Raw genomic sequence first — 18,408 nt, 5'->3', positions numbered from 1 at the left:
TTGTAAGAAGAAAACAAGTGCTCGTTTGGTTGGATGTAGAAAAGTACATCGTCCCAAGAAATTGTAGTTTTATTATTTTCTAAGGAATTGTAGAAAATTGTTATGTTGACAAGAAACTTGCTATGGAATGTTTTTCTTTATCGTGGTGCGATAGCAAGACCAACTTCCATTTTCTCCCTTGCAAGAGACTTCAACTTACCTTGTTACAAAAAATTTGCAATAAATTAAATAACTTCATTAACAATTTTACTACCCAATTCTAAACCACGAGTAATTTGAATTGAATATGGAAACCACTTGTAAAGTTTTTCAGTTCGTTAGTTAGGTTGAACATAGAGAGAAATAATAAATTAGACAAAAAAAAGATAGTGGAAAATAGCATTACATGAATAAAAATTATAGACGAAAGAAAATTGACAAAAGTAGGGGAAAAGGGAGAGGTGAATAATGCATGCACGCAAAAGTGGTTTAAATGTCGCCTGAATGTAAGTATAATATCTATATTTTTTTATTGAAAGGTAAGAAAAAGAAGGTTAGGGGATCCTCTGTACGAAGAGAGCTCTCACCTTATCAGTTACAAGGATGTTTTGTAGAGTGGAAAAAGTACAATCTTCTATACACAATTGACTATCTACTAAATGACCAACATTAGCAATCCAATCAGTCGTTTTGTTAATTTCTGGGTAAATATGCCGATATATTGTCATTGCTACTATAAATACCCATGTAACAAATGAGTGTTAAGTTTATCTGGCTAATTGACCCCTTTCTCTATATTTCTTACCATTCTACCCTACTCTCTATCCTCTCTTTATCATTTTCATTCTTCCCTTTGTTTCTATTAAGGCAAGAATTGAGCCAACCTACAAAAGGTGGATTGTCGTTTAAAAACTTTAGAAATTCATTAAGGCGAGAATTGAACCAAAAAAAGTAGTCTACAATTGCATTTTACCTTAGAAAAAATGTTTTTTCATGAAGAATCAATTTCATTAAAAAAATATTTTTCATCCAATCAAATAAAACCTAGGTATAAAAATGTATAGAGGTAGAAATATAAGAAAAAAAAGCTTTAATAATTTTAGATTCTGTTTATGAAAAAATTCATAAGATGTTTGGGTCAAAATTTCTAATTCAAATTATATACTGTTTTTTTGGCCTCTCCTTCTTCAAAACTTTGACTCATTTCCCTCATTGGCCCCAAATACAAGTCACCATAAAATCTAAATTTTAATCTAGATATATAGATCATTCAAATCCCATTGAATTTTTATTTTAGTCTTCTTCTGTCAAAAAAAAAATCCCATTGAATTTTATATGTGTAAGCCATAATTATTCATGTATCCTTTGAAAAATTTGTTGGACATAAACAATTACTTAAAAACTATTAACTCAAATTCATCATGATCATTGCAGTTATTTGTACCTTTATTTGTTGAAATGACTGACAAGCACCACGTCGTTTTACTGTCATTGTTAATTAGCTTTAAAAAATAGGAAAATAAAGTAAAAAAAATATTAAGTTACATGACAACAAACGATTAAAATATAAAATGATATCATACAACTTCTTTTGGACCCCGCTAGGAACCCCTTGTTAAGAAGGACCATGCTGGACCAACATCTCTCGCAAGTTAGCCATTCGAGCTACATATATCAACACTTGGGAGTAGGGGTATAAGGGAATTCCTATTCCCCGAGCATAAGTAGATAGTGAGGTTCGAACTTGTAATCCTAAAGTCACGAGGTGAGTTCCCCATCACTTCCATCAAGCAAGCTTGGTTATATTTACCATACAATATACCTCCTCAATTAATTAGGGGAAAATTCGCACGAAATTAAGTTTACTCTCATTCATTAATCAAAGTATCACCTTATTAATCACACAAATCTAAATTTCAAACTTATTAAAAGAAAGGGTTTTTTAATGCAGCACCCTTCTTTTTAACATAAGTCTACATTGTATACGACCTTATTGAACTTTACGCATTGTACTCTTAAACTTTCTAAATTGTATACAAAATACCCTTATACGCAATACCAAGCACTAGATTTTTAGACTTTCTTACCATATGCCATATGGGTATAAAGTTCAATTTTTTTAACCTTGTTAGGTGCTTGTAGTTTGTTGTATGATTTTTAAAGATTGAAGGCTGAGTGAGGTATGGGTATGATTTTATATTAATAATGATATTTTGCATGATATACAGTAAGATTAGAGTTTGGATAGACGTCTCACAGTGAGATGCCAAAATGACATCTCATACAAAAATAAAAAAAAATTGGTATCAAAGTTAAGTCAAAGTGGTATTAAAATAAAGTCACGATATCAAAATATAACCTCGGTACCGAACTGAAAGTTGGTATCAAAATAGAGTTGGTACCAAAGTACTCTATTTTGGTACTACTTTAACTTAGCTTTGGTATCGATTTTATTTTGTCTTTTTACGTGAGATGTTATCACTATGAAACGTCAATACTTTTTCGTAAGCTTATGGGTACTAGGGGTGCTTATCGAGCGAGCTGAGCCCGAATAACACTGTGCTCCGCTAGAGCTCGTTTAACTTTTCATTTGGGGAAGCCGAGCTCGACTCGAGCTCGTGATTAGAATTTGCGGTTCGAGCTCGGCTAGGCTCGGCTCATGAACTCGATTAGGCTCAGGCTCGGCTCTATCTATCTTTTTTGTTTTCTTTTTAATTATTTTTACCTTTTCTTTTTATCTTTCTTCTATTATATACCTTACTTAATATCTTAAAAGAAATACTTAATACTTCCTCTGTTTCTAAATAAGTGCAACACTTCTTGTTTTCACGTTTGCCAATGCATTATTTTAACCGTTAATATATTCAATTATCAATAAGTAAAAATTATAAAAAGTTGATATTAAAAAAATTCACATTCAGACGAATCTAACAAGATCCCACATGACTATGTTTTTCCTAAAATGTAAATCACCAAAGCTAATTAAAGTTTAAACTGTGAATAGTAAACACTATGCAAATGTTGCACTTATTTTGAAACGGAGGAAGTATAATTTTTAATATATAAACAATTTTTTAATATAAATTTTTTTTTTGACATAAATTTTTTTTTAGTATAAAATAATAATCGAGCTGTTCACGAGCTTTGCCTAGCTTGGCTCGGCTCGTATAAATCTCGAGCCGAGCCCGAGCTTGAGACGAGCTTTGACGAGCCGAGCTGCTCGTAGCCTCGTAAGCTTGTCAGGCTCATTATTACAATATGAAAATATAATTTCCTACAAACAAAAAAGTAAAACGACGTGACACAACATACGGCTGCCATCTACTCATCTAGAACCTCACCTTAAAACTAGCAGCTTACTACTTTCTAGTTACTATATACTCCCCAATTACCAGCAGCCAGCAGCACCACTGGTTCGTCACTCACCTCACAACTCACAAGCGCAGCTTACTTTTATAATCCCCTCCAAAAATCACACCACCTCAAAAAAAAAAAAAAAATGGCGCTTCGAGTTTTGATGACAAGAAAAACCCTAGCTTCTGCAAAGCAAGGCCTTCTTCAATGTCGATCATTGCAGACTTTCTCTCTCCCTGACCTTCCTTACGACTATGGTGCTCTTCAGCCCGCCATTAGCGGCGAAATCATGCAGATTCATCATCAGAAACATCACCAGACTTACATCACTAATTACAATAAAGCTCTTGAACAACTCGATGATGCTATTGCTAAAGGCGACGCTTCTTCTGTCGTTAAGCTTCAAAGCGCCATTAAATTCAATGGCGGAGGTCCGATTCTCTTTTCTCTATTCTTCGATTTGTTTTGTGGTTTTGTGTTTTGCTTTGTTTTTTCATCGATTTTGATTGTGCTCGAGTGTGTCGCATTTTCAGCTAGGTTTCTTGATGAGATTTTTAGGTTTTGTTGAATGATTTGTTTAACTTTTCGATTTTTAGTCGTTTTTGTGTTATGTGGTTTGAGAAAGGCTAGATAAAATGGTGTGATGATTGATGAGAAATTTGGATTTGGTGGACCGCCTTTTCATTGTGGTCTCAATTATCATATGGTGATGTACATGAGATCTTTGCTTGTGTATTTGATACTTTTAGCGATGATCTGTTTCCGATTGTATCTCTTTTTGTTTGCAAAATGTTATGGTTTCGTCGTTTATTCATCTCGAATTTCATGAAGCAAATTAATTTCTTGTACTGGCAATTGGTTGTCTCAAAATTTAATTAAACAAAGACAATGACAGATGAGGCTTAGTGAAATTGTAATTCAAAGTAACATGAAGAATTTCAGTTTTGTTAGACGTTGACTTCTTTGAGTATAAAATGTGTTTGCGTGATTGATGTGGTTGAATCTGAAGTATTCATCTGTGATCTAATGTTTGGTATAGTTGCATGTGTCTTTCGAACTATTTGGGGTTTCCAATCTTTGGGGAATCTGAGTATGCTCATTTATGTCAATACAGCGTTTTTTGGTTGGTCGAGGAGAGCAAGTATGTTGTTTAATTCCAATGATTGTCGTCGGTCTTTATGAGTGCTCACAAAAATTTGTTTCATTGATTCCTTGGCGTTGTACATCTTGATCAGTAGTTTATTTCATATTTAAGTGTATGAAGTTTCATATTGGATTCTTTAAGCAGAAAGAAAGAGACTATATGTCTCTATTTAATTTTAAAATTGATGTAGGCCAAAGGCAGACCTACGTCAAGATATCTCTCCTTTTGAAACACTTTGCTGCAAATCAATTTGTTTGATATCGGTGATTTGATGGCAGGTCATGTGAATCACTCAATTTTCTGGAAGAACCTTGCTCCAATTAATGTAAGTAGCAATGCTGAGATTGTTTTCTTGTCATTGTAAAGTTAAATGTAACAGACGATATCAATGTACTTTTGCAGGAAGGAGGTGGTGAGCCTCCAAAATCTTCACTGGGTTGGGCTATTGATTCAAACTTTGGTTCTCTGGAAGCTCTTATTCAGAAAATGAATGCAGAAGGAGCTGCTGTACAGGGTTCTGGGTGGGTGGTAAGTTTTACGGACTCCTTTCTTTAGCTAACCCTTTTTTTCCACCTTTTCTCTTGTGTGATAATCTGCATTCTTTGGAGCAGTGGCTTGGACTCGACACGCAATCAAAAAAGCTTGTGGTCGAAACCACGCCAAATCAGGTTAGTGCCCAGAATATTCAAAATACATGCTTAAATGTTAATTATAGAAGGAAAGCTTGGTCTTCTTGTGTAGTTGCGTTCCTAACATTATGTACTTAAAAGAAGAAAATTTCTTTGTACTTGAATTTAACTGGAGTGATAGTAACCTCCTCCTGTTTGTGCTGCATGTCGGTCATTAAATTGGCCTACTCTATACGTTTGTGTACATGTGCTTGTTATATGACAGTGATGTTTGTGTCAGGACCCACTCGTAACTAAAGGACCAAGCTTGGTTCCTATACTTGGTATAGATGTATGGGAGCATGCGTACTACCTTCAGGTGATTCTTTTTTTTTTTGTTGTTAAATTTGAGCATTTTGGTCTGTAATGAGACATTAACCTGTATACGGTTGAAAAACTTCATTGTTTGTTGTTTCCTAAAAACCCGGTGAAGATTCTTGTGTTTCTATTGCTTGCACTATGTAACTCATTTATCACTTACTTGGATTTTAAAGCTTGCATTGAAAGACTCTAAAGTCTAAAGTATAAACAGTATTATTAAAATGTCATATTTATTTGTTATGCATTGCAAGGAACCTGTGTGTATGACATATGAAATATTGTCTTTGTAGAGCTTTAACTTATAGAATATGATGTTTCATCCTTATAGTTCTCAATTTCTAGGGAACAAGGAGTACTGTGCGAAAAGAGCCTAGGAATCTTAAGCTTAAGAACAAATCTATGTAGCAATGACTACATACAAATTTTTCTCTCATTATCCTTTTGTTCTTGGCATTGTTGTGGTTTGCCTGATTGTGACCAAAATGTATGGTTTCATGGCGAATTGTTGGGGTTTTGATAGGGATTTTATGGGGCTAGACTGGGAGTAACAGCTTTAAAGTTGGCTTTCATTCTTGTGATGCTTGCCTGGTGGCTCAAAGACTTTTAAGAACCTAAAACCCACTGGAACTTGATTTGGGGGCGGGGGTAGGGCAATAGGCATATGATTTATTTTATATGTTATGGGTAGGAAGCAACGCTACATATAGAAAAGAATATTCGATATATTTTTCTGCTTACTTATTTGATTGATGTCTAGGAGTCAAGCTGTATATGTAAATAGCTGGAACCTGCTTAAAAGAACTGCCCTTGTATCGTCATACTTTGATGAAGTATAAGAAAAGGATGACTGACCGAGGAGACTGATGTCTTTAGTAAATCGCCTCTCTAATTGTCACTAATCGAATAGGTTTATGTCATGAATGCACTCCACTAATGTTTACGTGTACAAGGCGCCAGAAGAAACATTACGGCCTGTATGCTTTCCAGCTCAGGGCACAACTTCAATTGGACGGGGACGCGCTATATGTTTGGCGGGGGTTATGCATTGATAGGAAGAGCCATAAACGAGATAAATTTAGATCAAATATGCTTTCCAGCTCAGGACACAACTTTAATCGGATGGGGGCTCAATACACATTTGCTGGGGGGTTATGCATTGATAGGAAGAGCCATAAAAGAGAGAAAAATCAAATCAATTCCACATGTATAACAGTATAAGAGAACACTATATATATATATATAAAAAAAGGAATTTATATTGAAGATTTATCCGCAATCTCATTGCTTCCTGAGTATGTTATTTCCAACATGATTTGCAATTACTAGTACTTCTGGGCTTCTAGTATCCTCTGTGCTCCATGCATGTCCTTTTGGTCTTTGTTCATACACGTGCAGATCTGCTGCATTCTTTCAGTGCATTATGTAATCTGGATATTGATTCTGGTTTTTCTGGCATATCTGGTGTTTTCTCTTGTGCAGTACAAGAATGTGAGACCTGATTATCTGAAGAACATCTGGAAGGTTATAAACTGGAAATATGCAAGCGAGGTGTATGAAAAAGAGGTCCCCAGCCACTGAGTTTTTGTATACCATCACTTAGCAGAGGAATAAATCGTTTAGAACGAGAGAAAAGCCGTGCTGTGCAGGTCTGCTTTGCTGTATCCGTCCCAGAAAAAAAAAACCGCTTTTGTCCCTTGGGTCTTATACTCTCGTTTCAGTATCTCGTTCTTGAAACAAATTGACCAACTGTCTCACTTACTGAAATCTATTTCATGTAGATTGTGTGCAGAATCTTGTGTTAATATTTATGCTTTTTGACTTCCCAAGTTCTGTTGATTGTTGCAACTTATATGGTATTGTGGTTTGTGTTCAACTTCAACGCTTGTTTGCTTCTATTAGAAGAGCTTTATATAGCTATCTAGATTAGTAATAACCATGCTTGTAGATTAAAAACCTAGTGGTGCGTTCAGCAGTTTATTGTCTGGTGTGAGAGCGTTGCATCATTGGGTGAGGATAGGAAGACATATTATGTCTTCTGTCTTTCTCTAACTTCAGCCCTGATTGTTCTTAGAAAGTAGAATTCACTCGTGTATAAAAGACCTAAATAATTGTTTCTTCTAACATTGAAGTTAGATACCTTCGACAATATGATTAAGTTTTCAGTAATTTGATTATCTAAATGACATAATCACAGTTAGTTTTTTGCTTGTTTAACAAATCAACATAAATTAATGGAAAATTTGTCAAAAATAACCTTTTATAAGTAGTTTTTTATAATAAACCTTAAACATAAAAAACTTTGTAAAAAGAAACTTGATGATGTCATTCTGATATTGACCAATATTTTCCACATTGAATCAATTAGAAATTTGTTAGCAACCTTTTATAATAGTTTTTTTTGTCAGAGATAACCTTTTATAATTTTTATTATTTTTTTTTTTTTTTTTTTTTTTTGACAGAGAGAAAACAAGAAACAAGGGAGGGAGTTAGCTTTCCCTTGCTGTGGTAGCAAGGATATGCGCTAACCTAACCTCTTCTCTACTTACCTTGACGCATGATACAAACAAAAAACTATTGGCGATCCTTTTAATATCTCTGATGATACTATCTATACTCTTATTCGTGGTATAATCCTTTTGCAGTGCTATAATAACCTCTGTGTTGTCGGTTTTGATTAACAGCCCCGGACTTCGCCATTCCATATCCGATAAAGCTTTAAGAATTGCATAAGCTTCTGCCTGAACTGCCGATGTAGCAAAAATCTTTGTGGCAGCTTCCTCCTTAGGATCGTTGTTAACATTTTTCCATGCTATAGCTGCTCTCCACTGGTTTGTACTTGCATTTTTTTTCCAAGCTCCATCAACTACAATTGTTTGAACACTGATATTAACCATACTTCCCTTCGTCCAAGCATGCTGATGGTGATTTCCATGATCCAGATGCAATCTTTGAGAATTCTTGTCTAGCTTATACTCTTGTTCTTTTTCCGGAAATCGATCGTAAAGTGATCTTTGATTATGAGAATGATTCTTTCCGGATTTGGTTGCACCTTCCTGAAGATGATTTCGTTTCTGTGTACCCAAATACCCCAAAGTGTCGAAACAAACTCTAGTTCCATGGGAACTCTATCTTCCTTCTTCCTATGCTTGAATAGACTAAAAAAGTTTTTAATCCACTGCTGGATATCAGATGGTTTCCGTTACTTCTGTGATACCCATGGAACCAAACCATATTCTTTGGGCGACAGCGCAGTCTCTAAAAAGGTGAGAAAGAGATTCTGCTTTTGACTTGCACAAGCTGCAATGGGTTAATCCCCGAGATCGATCTCTTGATGAGATTATCCCCTGTAGGAAGACGTTGTTGAAAATCTTCCATAAAAAAAAACTTCCATTTCGGAAAAAAGTCAGCTTTCCACAAAAGCTTCCAGAAAGAATATCAGGAGCGAGGTTATTATGAGCATTGTTCAAGAACCAGTAGCCTGATTTGACAATGAAAATTCCTGCTTTAGTGTAACTCCAGCTAACCTCATCCTCTAAATCTTCGCGAGGGATGTGAGTAGCTAAGATTTCTTTCGCGTCCTGCTTGGAAAAAAGCCTCCAAATAATAGAGGAATTCCACATTTTATTGTTATCCATGAGATCCGAAGTTTGGACGGAACCCTTGCGACTGAAGTTCCCCAACTCCCGAGGCTTGAGATTACTAATAGGGTGCCATTTATCAGTGCCAATCTGATTGACTTCCCTTCCCAGTCTCTTATAAAGGCCCTCCTTGAAGCTTTGACAGGCTCGAAAAAGACTCCTAAATGCATAGGAACAATTCTTCGGGTTTTCATTATCCATAGCCAACCGAACGGGATCCTTCTTATATTTTGCCACAAAGATCTGATACAGAAGGGAGTTCTTACTATTATGAATACGCCAGGCTTGATTGAATAAGAGAGCTTTATTCATGTGTGAAATGTTCCTAAAGCTCAATCCTCCTTGAGACTTTGTTTTTCTAAAAGAGCACTTCCTCCAATAAATTGGCTTTTTATCCATTGCAGAAGCCCACCAGAATTTTAGGAGAATTAAGTAATTTGACAGAGCAATTTTTTGAGGTAGGATTTAGTTGAAATGATGTTTGACGCTAGCGAGGTCAAGATGGTATTGATCAGAATAAGTTTCCCAGATTGAGATAAATTGATAAATTTCCACGACGAAATTTTATCAACTATTTTTGAAGTAACTCCGTTGAAAACTGCCGTAGATCTACCGTCAACCTCCATTGGACAACCCAAATAAACCAATCTTGTTTTCTCCTCTACTCCAAGAGCTTCCTCATTAATTTCCTGAATTTTTGAGGAGTGTTAGGGCTGAAGATCACATGGGATTTATCAAAATTAATCATTTCTCCCGACTTCTCGCAGAAAGAAGATAGAATGTTTTTGATCGCCCAACAATTCTTAGGCACAGCTTTGAAGAAGAATAGAGCGTCGTCTGCAAAGAAAAGATGAGAGATCTTTGGAGCATTCCTAGCAATCTTGAGACCTTCCAGCTCATTTGACTCTTGAAGAAGCGAGAGATTTCTCGATAAAACTTCCATGCACAGGATAAAGATATAAGAGGAAAGGGGGTCTCCTTGCCTGAGACCAGCAGAGGGGAAGAAGTCTTCAGAGGGTTCCCCATTAACCAGCACTGAGTAGGAAACAGTAGATATGCATTGCATGAGCCAAACCACCCATTTTTGAGGGAAATTCATTTTCTTCAACATAGCTTCCACGAAATCCCATCTTATTCTGTCATAAGCTTTACTCAAATCAACCTTGAGAATCCCAGCAAAGCAGTTACCCTTTTTCCTTTTCCTAACCCAGCTAACAATCTCATGAGCAATAAAGCAATTATCCGTCATTTGCCTTCCCTGAACGAAAGCGTTCTGGTACTTATCCACCAGATCTCTCATGACCGGCTTTAATCTGATTGCAAGCAGTTTCGCAATAATTTTGTACGAAGAGTTGCAAAGGCTAATAGGTCTGAAGTCCTTTGTCTCTTGAGGCCGATCTTTTTTGGGGATAAGAGTAATAAAAGTCCTATTTTGCTCTTTCAACAGGAACCCTGAATGCAGGAAGGAGTTGACACTTCTAATGACATCTGGTCCTATTAATTGCCATTGTTGTTGAAAGAAGACTGGCGGGATACCATCAGGGCCAGGAGATTTAAGAGGTTTAGAACTGAAACAGGCATCTCTAATTTCCTTATGAGTGAAAGGAGAATTAAGAGTGTCCAAGTTTTGTTGAGACAGGGTAGCAATCGGGGAAAAAAGAGGATCCTCAGGTTGGAGATGAGCCTCGTCGACACTTCTATTGTGGTAGGTCTTTTTAAAGCTTTCAAAAAACAGGGACTTGATTTCCTTTTGGTCCGATGTCCAATTCCCCCCTTCGTCCTTAAGAGCTCTTATTTCGTTCCTTGAAGATCTCCCTTTGACGCTCTTGTAGAAAAACGCGGAAGTTTTATCCCCAAACTCATCCCATCTTGATAATTTTTATTTGCAAGTTTAAGACTTTACACTAAAAAAATTTTGTGCGATGAAACCTTACTTAATTTTTCAGTGTTGATTAAACTATTTTCGATATGGACCCGCACTTGCATTTGACAAAAAAAGGCATTGTAAAAGGTTGTTTCTCGCAAATTTTTAGGATCATTAAGTGAGTCAATGGCGGATTATATATGTCAGTTGGAAAGATGTCATCAGGTTTCTTCAGACAAAGTTTTATAGGTTTAAGATTTTTCTTGACAAAAAAAAAATTAAAAAGGTTGTTTTTGACAAAAAGTTACTTATATAAGGTTGTTTTTATTTGTCAAATTTTTGTAAATTAAATTTTAGAAAGCTTAAACACATTGCTTGGTTGTTAACGATATTAAGTAGAGGCTAACAATGACGAATTTGATTCATGACCATATTCATTCCCTCATTCATGAACTCAATCTTTGTTCGTTGACCAATTATGAAGTTATGACAGAAAAATCAACTTTGGATAAGTTCCTAATATGTTCCTATGGTTTCCTAATATTTAGTTAGGTTTATGAGTCTCTTTAAAAATTTGTTTGCGACATCTTTTTCAAAACAAATTTCAGAACTAAAACTCTGCGCAATGATCTAGTCAAATTCGCGCCCACCTCACCTAAATAAAAATATGCCTACAATTAACACCACGTGTGAAAACGTTTTGATTCATTCAGAATTTTGCAGTAGAAAACAAATAACGTACCTAAACTAATAAATAAAAGTTAACTAACGACTTATACCTAATCATGTCCAACCAAACTTAACCGAACTCAACACTTCGAGATGCATCGCGATCTCCAACTTTAAAACAATTATATGACCAATTGGTGTAAGTGGATGCTCATTGACAATATGAAAGTAAGAATGGGTCGTCACATGATCATTTAGGCACAAGCCATGCTCAAATCATACAAAGCTAAGGACATACAATCCAAAACAACGATATAATCAACTACTTAACATGATAATACAAAAAAAAGTCATGCCTTACAGACAATGAACGAGTTAATCCATCAAAAAATAGTATTTTAAGGACAGAGCAACATGCATAATTTTGTGTCATCAAACGAATCGATATCGTTATCGGCAATACAAAATAAAGAAGAGCATGTTGATCAAAACGGTTCCAAGAAAAGCCACCAGCTACCACCATATATCCCAAAACATCTTGTTGAATACTCTAGACATGCACAAATACAAAGTTTTATTGCTTATCCTCTTTTTGACTTCAAGTAGTGAATAGCTTAATCAATATTTCACTATCAGTTAAACAATAATACAACCCAAAACACTTTAAATAAGTATTTGATACTGACCCAATCACAATCGAAATCATGATATTTATAAATAATTATAAGAAGTTAGTTTTCCAATAGTGTGAAAAGACAAATTGAGTATCAAATGCATCTATATTATTAAGAAACAAGAAGTATTACAGTGAAGAACAAATTCTTAAAATGCAAGTCATGTGAAGAAAAAACCCCAGGACCCGGTACATAATAACTTACTATGCACTAGGTATCGTATTATATAATCAGCTTTTATTTTATATAGTTAGTTTTGTATGATTTAAACACCTTTCATATATATATATATATATATATATATATATATATATATATATATATGAGCCCCTTTACAACCATACACCATCATGCTCCACCCACCCTCCCTAAAATCCCAACCAAATGATATAGTCAATTCTTGTATAACATAAATTTAATTTGTTATAATCAAACTTTTATGTGATAGAGTTAGTTAGGTTTCAGGTCCACTCAAGATTCCGACCCTGTTTAACACTAGCATTTTAGGTAATGGGTATGAATTGGACAAGATCAAAACGCTACTTTTCAAAAAATTACGAGTATTTTGGTAAAGTAGTGGTTGTATAAACGGATAGTGGTTGGAGTAGATTATGGGTGATGATTATAGAACATTATTACAAGTAACAATTGAGATTTATAGGTAGTCATATAGCAAATAAACAATATATAATAACATTAGGTAGAATTATTAACCAATGTCTTTAATTTCTTTTTTTTTGTTTATTAATTGCTTTATTTTATGGCAATTTATTGCTTTTTCTTCACAATAGTAGGAATATAAATTTTCTGAGAGTTGAATATTATCTTAAATTTATACATTTCTTTGAGCAGTTAAAAAGTCGTACGCTCTTTTCAAATTTGAAAGAAAATAAGTATAACAAACATATGGAATATTTCTAGCTCATTTCATATTAGAATAAATGTCATTTATTGTCCATTACAATTTGAATACCCCTGTTGTCGCGAACCACCCTTTCTCACCTGCAGTTGTGCACCCCCTCCCCTTCCCCACTGACCCCCTGCACTTACCCTCCTTTTGTCGACGGATGTTCCTATTACTGAGTTGCGAGGAGATGAAATTCAGTTGAGTTGCAGGGGAGGGGGTTGCGAGACTGCAGTGAAAGAGGAGGGGGTGCCCAACTGCAAGAGGGGAGGGGCTTCACGATAGTAGGGGAAGGGGAGATGAGGAGGGTTCATGACAGCAGGGGAAGGGGAGGGGGTGTCAGTCGGGGAAGGGGAGGGGGCACGACTGCGAGTGGGGGAAGAGGGCTTCGGGGTGGTGGGAAGTGGGTAAATAATTAGGGAGGTGTTAGGGTTAGGGTACTAGGGTTAGGGTTAGGGGTAGTTTAGGTTAGTTAATTAAGATTAAAGAGAGGATTATGAACTAATGACTAATGGAGTTTAGTTCCGTTAGTCATCAAGGGTAAGTGAATGTATTTTTTTTTTTAATGTGAGGGGTATATGGTCAATTTGAAAAATTGAAAGGGTATATGGTGTAATTTTTTTGTTAGGGGTATATGGTAATATTTTTTGAACCATAATTAACACCTAATCCCAACCCTTACCATAAACCCGAACCTAACCTTGAGTTTCATAAAAGTCAATGGAAGGAGGGGTGCAGAATTCAACGGGGATGAGGGAATTCGACGGGGGTAGTAGCTGCTGCGGTTTGGGGTTGCAGGGGTGTGGGTGGGCGGGTGGGGGAGGGATGGTTAGGGTTAGGTTTAGGGTTTAAAGTAAGGGTATGGGTTAGGGTTAGAATTATAAGTTAATTAGAGTTGAAATCTCCTAAATTAAGATTAATGACTAACGACATCATTAATCATTAATGGTATTTATGTGAATTATTATGAAACTTAGGGTACCTTGTGAATTTTAAAAAATATGAAGATACTCGTGAATTTTTTGAAAACTCGGGAGTATTTGATAAAAAAAACTTTAAACTAAATTAAAATTAGTCACCAAAGAATGCGAGGGCATGTTTATAAATATGCAATATAAAAACCCTCTCCACTATATAAGCCGAAATTACTCTCCACTTCTTTTCATCAAAATCCCAAACCCTAGTGAGCGCAGCAGCAGCCACAGTCGGAGGAGAGAGAAATTCGCCTCGCCTGCCTTCAACCATGGTGAGTCTTTGCCACAACATTTTCTTTCTTCGTTATCATCTTCTTCTTCTACAATCTGTGTTTCTCTTTGTTAACTGAATGAATCTCCATTGTTATTCGCAGACTTTCAAGAGAAGAAACGGAGGTCGCAACAAGCATGGCCGCGGTCATGTTAACTTCATTCGTTGCTCCAACTGCGGTAAATGCTGCCCTAAGGTACCTTCGTTTTCTCTCTCCTTCAAAAATTTGATTTGTTTTCGATATTATTTGATTTTCTGTAAGTATGAATTGATTATTGTTTGTGATTTGTATATCGGATATGTTTGTTATGAACGCTAAATTTGTAGATCGTATGATTCATTCAGATGTTGATTTTTTTTTCTTTAAATTAACGCCAAAACTAGGTTAATTCGCTTTTTCTCTCGTTCAGTCGCTGGTTTGATAAATTTGAATGTGCTTGTAATTTATGCTTTGATTAGAGTTTGAAATTGTTATTATTATTATTATTATTGCAGATTAATTAGAATTTTTCTGATAGAATTCGCTGATATTCTTTTGTGTGTATGCTTTTCCTTGCTGTTGCATATGCAAAAAGGTGTATTTTTTTTCTTTTTGAACAAATGCAAATTCAAGGAGATTTTTTTTTGGCTTGATGAATCGGTTGATGTGGATTTTGATGCCTGTACATTATTGGTCTTTTGATAGCTATGGACAAGTATTATGTTTGTATTTTGATGAATGTGCACAAATTTTTATGGTTTAAGTTTCAGAGAATCATATTATCAGTGCTATTTCACATTCTTAAGATCAAACGCGGGCAAGCATATATGTGTTTAATTTTATTGTTATATGTGCATATATGCTCGAGTTGATATTTTTTAAGATGATAATGGTTTTTTTTGGATTTGGTTTTTTTAAAGGACAAGGCCATCAAGAGATTTATCGTGAGGAACATTGTTGAACAAGCAGCTGTTCGTGATGTTCAAGAAGCTTGTGTCTATGATGGTAACCCTCCCTTTTAAGTGTAATGTTATAGTGTTGAATATGTATGTGAGCTGAAGATCTTTTGGCTGACCTTTTGTGGGCATTTATCTATATGTTTTGAAGGGTATGTGCTCCCAAAGCTTTACACCAAGATGCAATATTGTGTCTCCTGTGCTATCCACTCCCACGTGGTGAGGGTACGATCTGTTACTAACAGGAGGAACCGTGACCCACCACAACGTTTCCCTAGACGCAAGGTATTCATCTCTTTTGCTAATGTATTAATTTATATCGTTCTTTTAACCCTTAATGTGTTCCCTGTCTGTCTCTTGTGGATATGAGATGATAAATGGGTTTGCTACTACTCTTGGTTTTGTTGGTGATGGATGTAATTCTTTATTCCTGTCCTAACTCAGATTATAGTGGGAATTGTGGGATGGTATTATTATCTGACATATCCTATCTTTGCAATTTTAACTACTCATAAAGCAAGTGTATTTGTGATGGTTTAGTTGTCTTTGAATTTTATGTGTTAAAAACATCTGTTGTTTCTTTTTGCAATAGTATGTAGACTTTGTCATAGAGGTCCATGCTAGTTGTCTTTGAACATTGAAATCATTTTACATATTTCATATCAACAAATTAAGATATCTCTCAAAATTAAGTAACTCAGGACCTTTAACCTGAAGCATACCAGACTGAGTGCGTACCCATTGTTATACAAGGAAAAGAGCATTGTAAAGTATAGGTTATAAAGAAAAAGGTGCGGAAATCGGTGAGGACTTAAAATTGCCATATTATGTCCCCCAAGGCAGATATGAGTCATCTGCATTTCTGTTTGTTATCTGTTCTAGATATGTTTGTGTGGGGTAGATTTTTATTGACAACAGCCTTAAGCTTGTTGTACATGCAAAAACATTTATACTTGCAATGTTCATCTTTACCTTCTTTTTTCTTATTATAATAATGCTATGAACATCATTCTAGATTAAGTTGCATAATGAGTAATGGTTTTCTTGTTTTGAGATGCTCATTGCTCATGGTCTTTTGCCTACTTTTAGATTATGTGGAAACCATCATTATTTGCCACCAACAAATCCACAATGAAGTCATCTTAGGACAAATGTCTTTCTGACATGGGAACCACCAGTGGTTTCCGTAGCCTCCTTTGGCAATTGAAATGTGTTTGTGAGTGTTGCTATATGTAGTCAGTAAGCATTCTTTTGTTAAGTCATAAGAACTGCAACTACTTGGGGATTGACAATTCCTGCATCCAAGCCTAAGAAAATGTGGTATCTCTTCCTCTCATTGCCCCCTTGTTAGTAATTTGGTTGGCAACAGATATGGGATGTGAGAACAATGATAAGAAAATGTCATGTAGGTGACTTTTCTTTTTGCTTTCTGCTTAATGAGATAACTATCTTCCTTGACACTTCCAAGTAAATTTTGTAGGGTTTATATAATTGACTGTAATGCAGCTTTTTTTTTTTTTTTTTTCTGGTTTCAAGTGTATATGGTTTATAATTGACTGTAATCTAGCTTTGCTGTAATATTTCTGGTGAGCTAACTTTGGTTTATGGCTTTCAGGAGGACACACCAAGGCCTGGTGCTCCTGGAGCTCGACCTGCTGGTGCTCCTGCTGCTGGAGCCCGTGCATAAGGGATACTCACGTTCGTCTGAAGCTTAATGTTGCCATGCTTATTTCATAGATTTTGTGAACTTTAGTTCAAAGTTTTGGTTCAGGATTTTTGTAAACCTCAACTCTATGCTTGAGCTGTCTTTATTTAGAATTGAATGGGGATGATTGTTATCCAAAGTTTAATGCTTCAAATTGTTTACTTCATCTGTTTTGCCTCTCTTTTCTTTGTTTCCTCGTTTGTTTGCCTCACTTTCAATGTGTTACGTATAGGATCTTGTATTTCCTGGATATGTTATAGGCAGCAATAAGTTGGGTTGGTATTTACATAAACTGAGTTTGCCTATGCATATACGCCCAGTGGCTGGGGCTTACTCTGGTTGATAACATTATACATTTGCTCTGTTCTGTTTATCCAATCTTAGTGTAGGTTTGGTTTGAGATTTTGGTATTAGAAACAATCTTTTTCTCTGTTTTTTTTTGACATTTAGAAAATGTGCATTAATTAAACAACAAAGTATATCATAATACTAACACAAACAAACATAAAACAAAGTAATAACTAAGGGAGCTTTATGAGTGACGGAGAGTTGCCGATTAAGGATGGCGTTGCTGGTCGATTGTTTTGGTGGAGTTAAAATTTTGATAACTGATGGAATTGGTAGAATTGAATGTCGTTAGCGATTCGGATAACGGACAACCAAAGGCAAGATTCACGTCTTGCTGCATGAGCAATCCCAACGAACTTCTGACGCTTGGGATTCTAGGCTCATGGTTTGTTGAAGAATCACGTTCCCAAGTGACTCATAACTCTCTTTTGAGAGCATTTTAGTTTTCTTAGTAAAGTAGGAGAAATAGGGCATGCTAAAATCCACCAAATGAAACTGGGATGCCGTCTATTTGAATTTTTCAAGTTAAGGACCAATAAGATCGTTGCCAAGCTAGAAGGAGGAACTCAACAATTTGAGCTTTGGAACACACCTCCGGATTATGAAATAAGAAAACACATGTCTGAATCAGAAATACTTTTTGTCGCCTCGACCATGCTCACACTTCTCATCTTCTTTAGTAACTTGTTCATTCATCATAGATTCTAAAAGAACATATTCTTTGACTACAAAATTACTCCACCAATCCTTATGCAACTGGCAACTGTGTTTGCGTTGCATAACCAACTACGAACACCAACACTTACCACATAAACTAGGAAACAAAACAGCAGAGCTATAGCTAACATAGACTAGGAAGGGAGCTCCAACCACCAAGGGGTTAGGGAAAGAGATGCCCAACACCTAAACTTGACCAATTAAGGGGGGGAGGACTCGACAAAAAAACATAAACAGGGGGA

At 35.7% G+C, this 18,408-nt stretch overlaps 2 protein-coding genes across 2 annotated transcripts; both read left to right on the top strand.

Moving 5' to 3' along the window:
* The first annotated feature begins 3,351 nt into the window (after nucleotides 1–3,351).
* LOC104887645 (superoxide dismutase [Mn], mitochondrial) lies at nucleotides 3,352–7,345 on the top strand. Its single transcript, XM_010672327.4, has 6 exons — nucleotides 3,352–3,764; nucleotides 4,756–4,802; nucleotides 4,880–5,005; nucleotides 5,089–5,145; nucleotides 5,387–5,464; nucleotides 6,946–7,345. The coding sequence occupies exons 1-6, from the start codon at nucleotides 3,479–3,481 to the stop codon at nucleotides 7,042–7,044; spliced, it is 693 nt and encodes a 230-aa protein (XP_010670629.1). The 5' UTR covers nucleotides 3,352–3,478; the 3' UTR covers nucleotides 7,045–7,345.
* Nucleotides 7,346–14,304: 6,959 nt separating this feature from the next.
* LOC104887646 (40S ribosomal protein S26-2) lies at nucleotides 14,305–17,267 on the top strand. Its single transcript, XM_010672328.4, has 5 exons — nucleotides 14,305–14,461; nucleotides 14,564–14,656; nucleotides 15,361–15,445; nucleotides 15,548–15,681; nucleotides 17,012–17,267. Exons 1-5 carry the CDS (start codon nucleotides 14,459–14,461, stop codon nucleotides 17,081–17,083), a joined length of 387 nt encoding a protein of 128 aa, XP_010670630.1. The 5' UTR covers nucleotides 14,305–14,458; the 3' UTR covers nucleotides 17,084–17,267.
* The last annotated feature ends 1,141 nt before the right edge of the window (nucleotides 17,268–18,408 follow it).

The sequence above is a fragment of the Beta vulgaris genome, chromosome 2, assembly GCF_026745355.1.
Source record: "Beta vulgaris subsp. vulgaris cultivar EL10 chromosome 2, EL10.2, whole genome shotgun sequence".
Lineage (NCBI taxonomy): Eukaryota > Viridiplantae > Streptophyta > Magnoliopsida > Caryophyllales > Amaranthaceae > Beta > Beta vulgaris.
Note: the sequence above shows the minus strand (reverse complement) of the source record. Positions and strands in the feature narration are given on the sequence as shown.

Coding starts and splice junctions, on each gene's coding strand:
- LOC104887645 (XM_010672327.4), top strand. CDS start 3,479: ATGGCGCTTCGAGTTTTGATGACAAGAAAAACCCTAGCTTCTGCAAAG. Junction 3,765..4,755: donor CATTAAATTCAATGGCGGAG/GTCCGATTCTCT, acceptor ATTTGATGGCAG/GTCATGTGAATCACTCAATT. Junction 5,006..5,088: donor TACAGGGTTCTGGGTGGGTG/GTAAGTTTTACG, acceptor TCTTTGGAGCAG/TGGCTTGGACTCGACACGCA.
- LOC104887646 (XM_010672328.4), top strand. Junction 14,657..15,360: donor GCGGTAAATGCTGCCCTAAG/GTACCTTCGTTT, acceptor GTTTTTTTAAAG/GACAAGGCCATCAAGAGATT. Junction 15,682..17,011: donor AACGTTTCCCTAGACGCAAG/GTATTCATCTCT, acceptor TATGGCTTTCAG/GAGGACACACCAAGGCCTGG.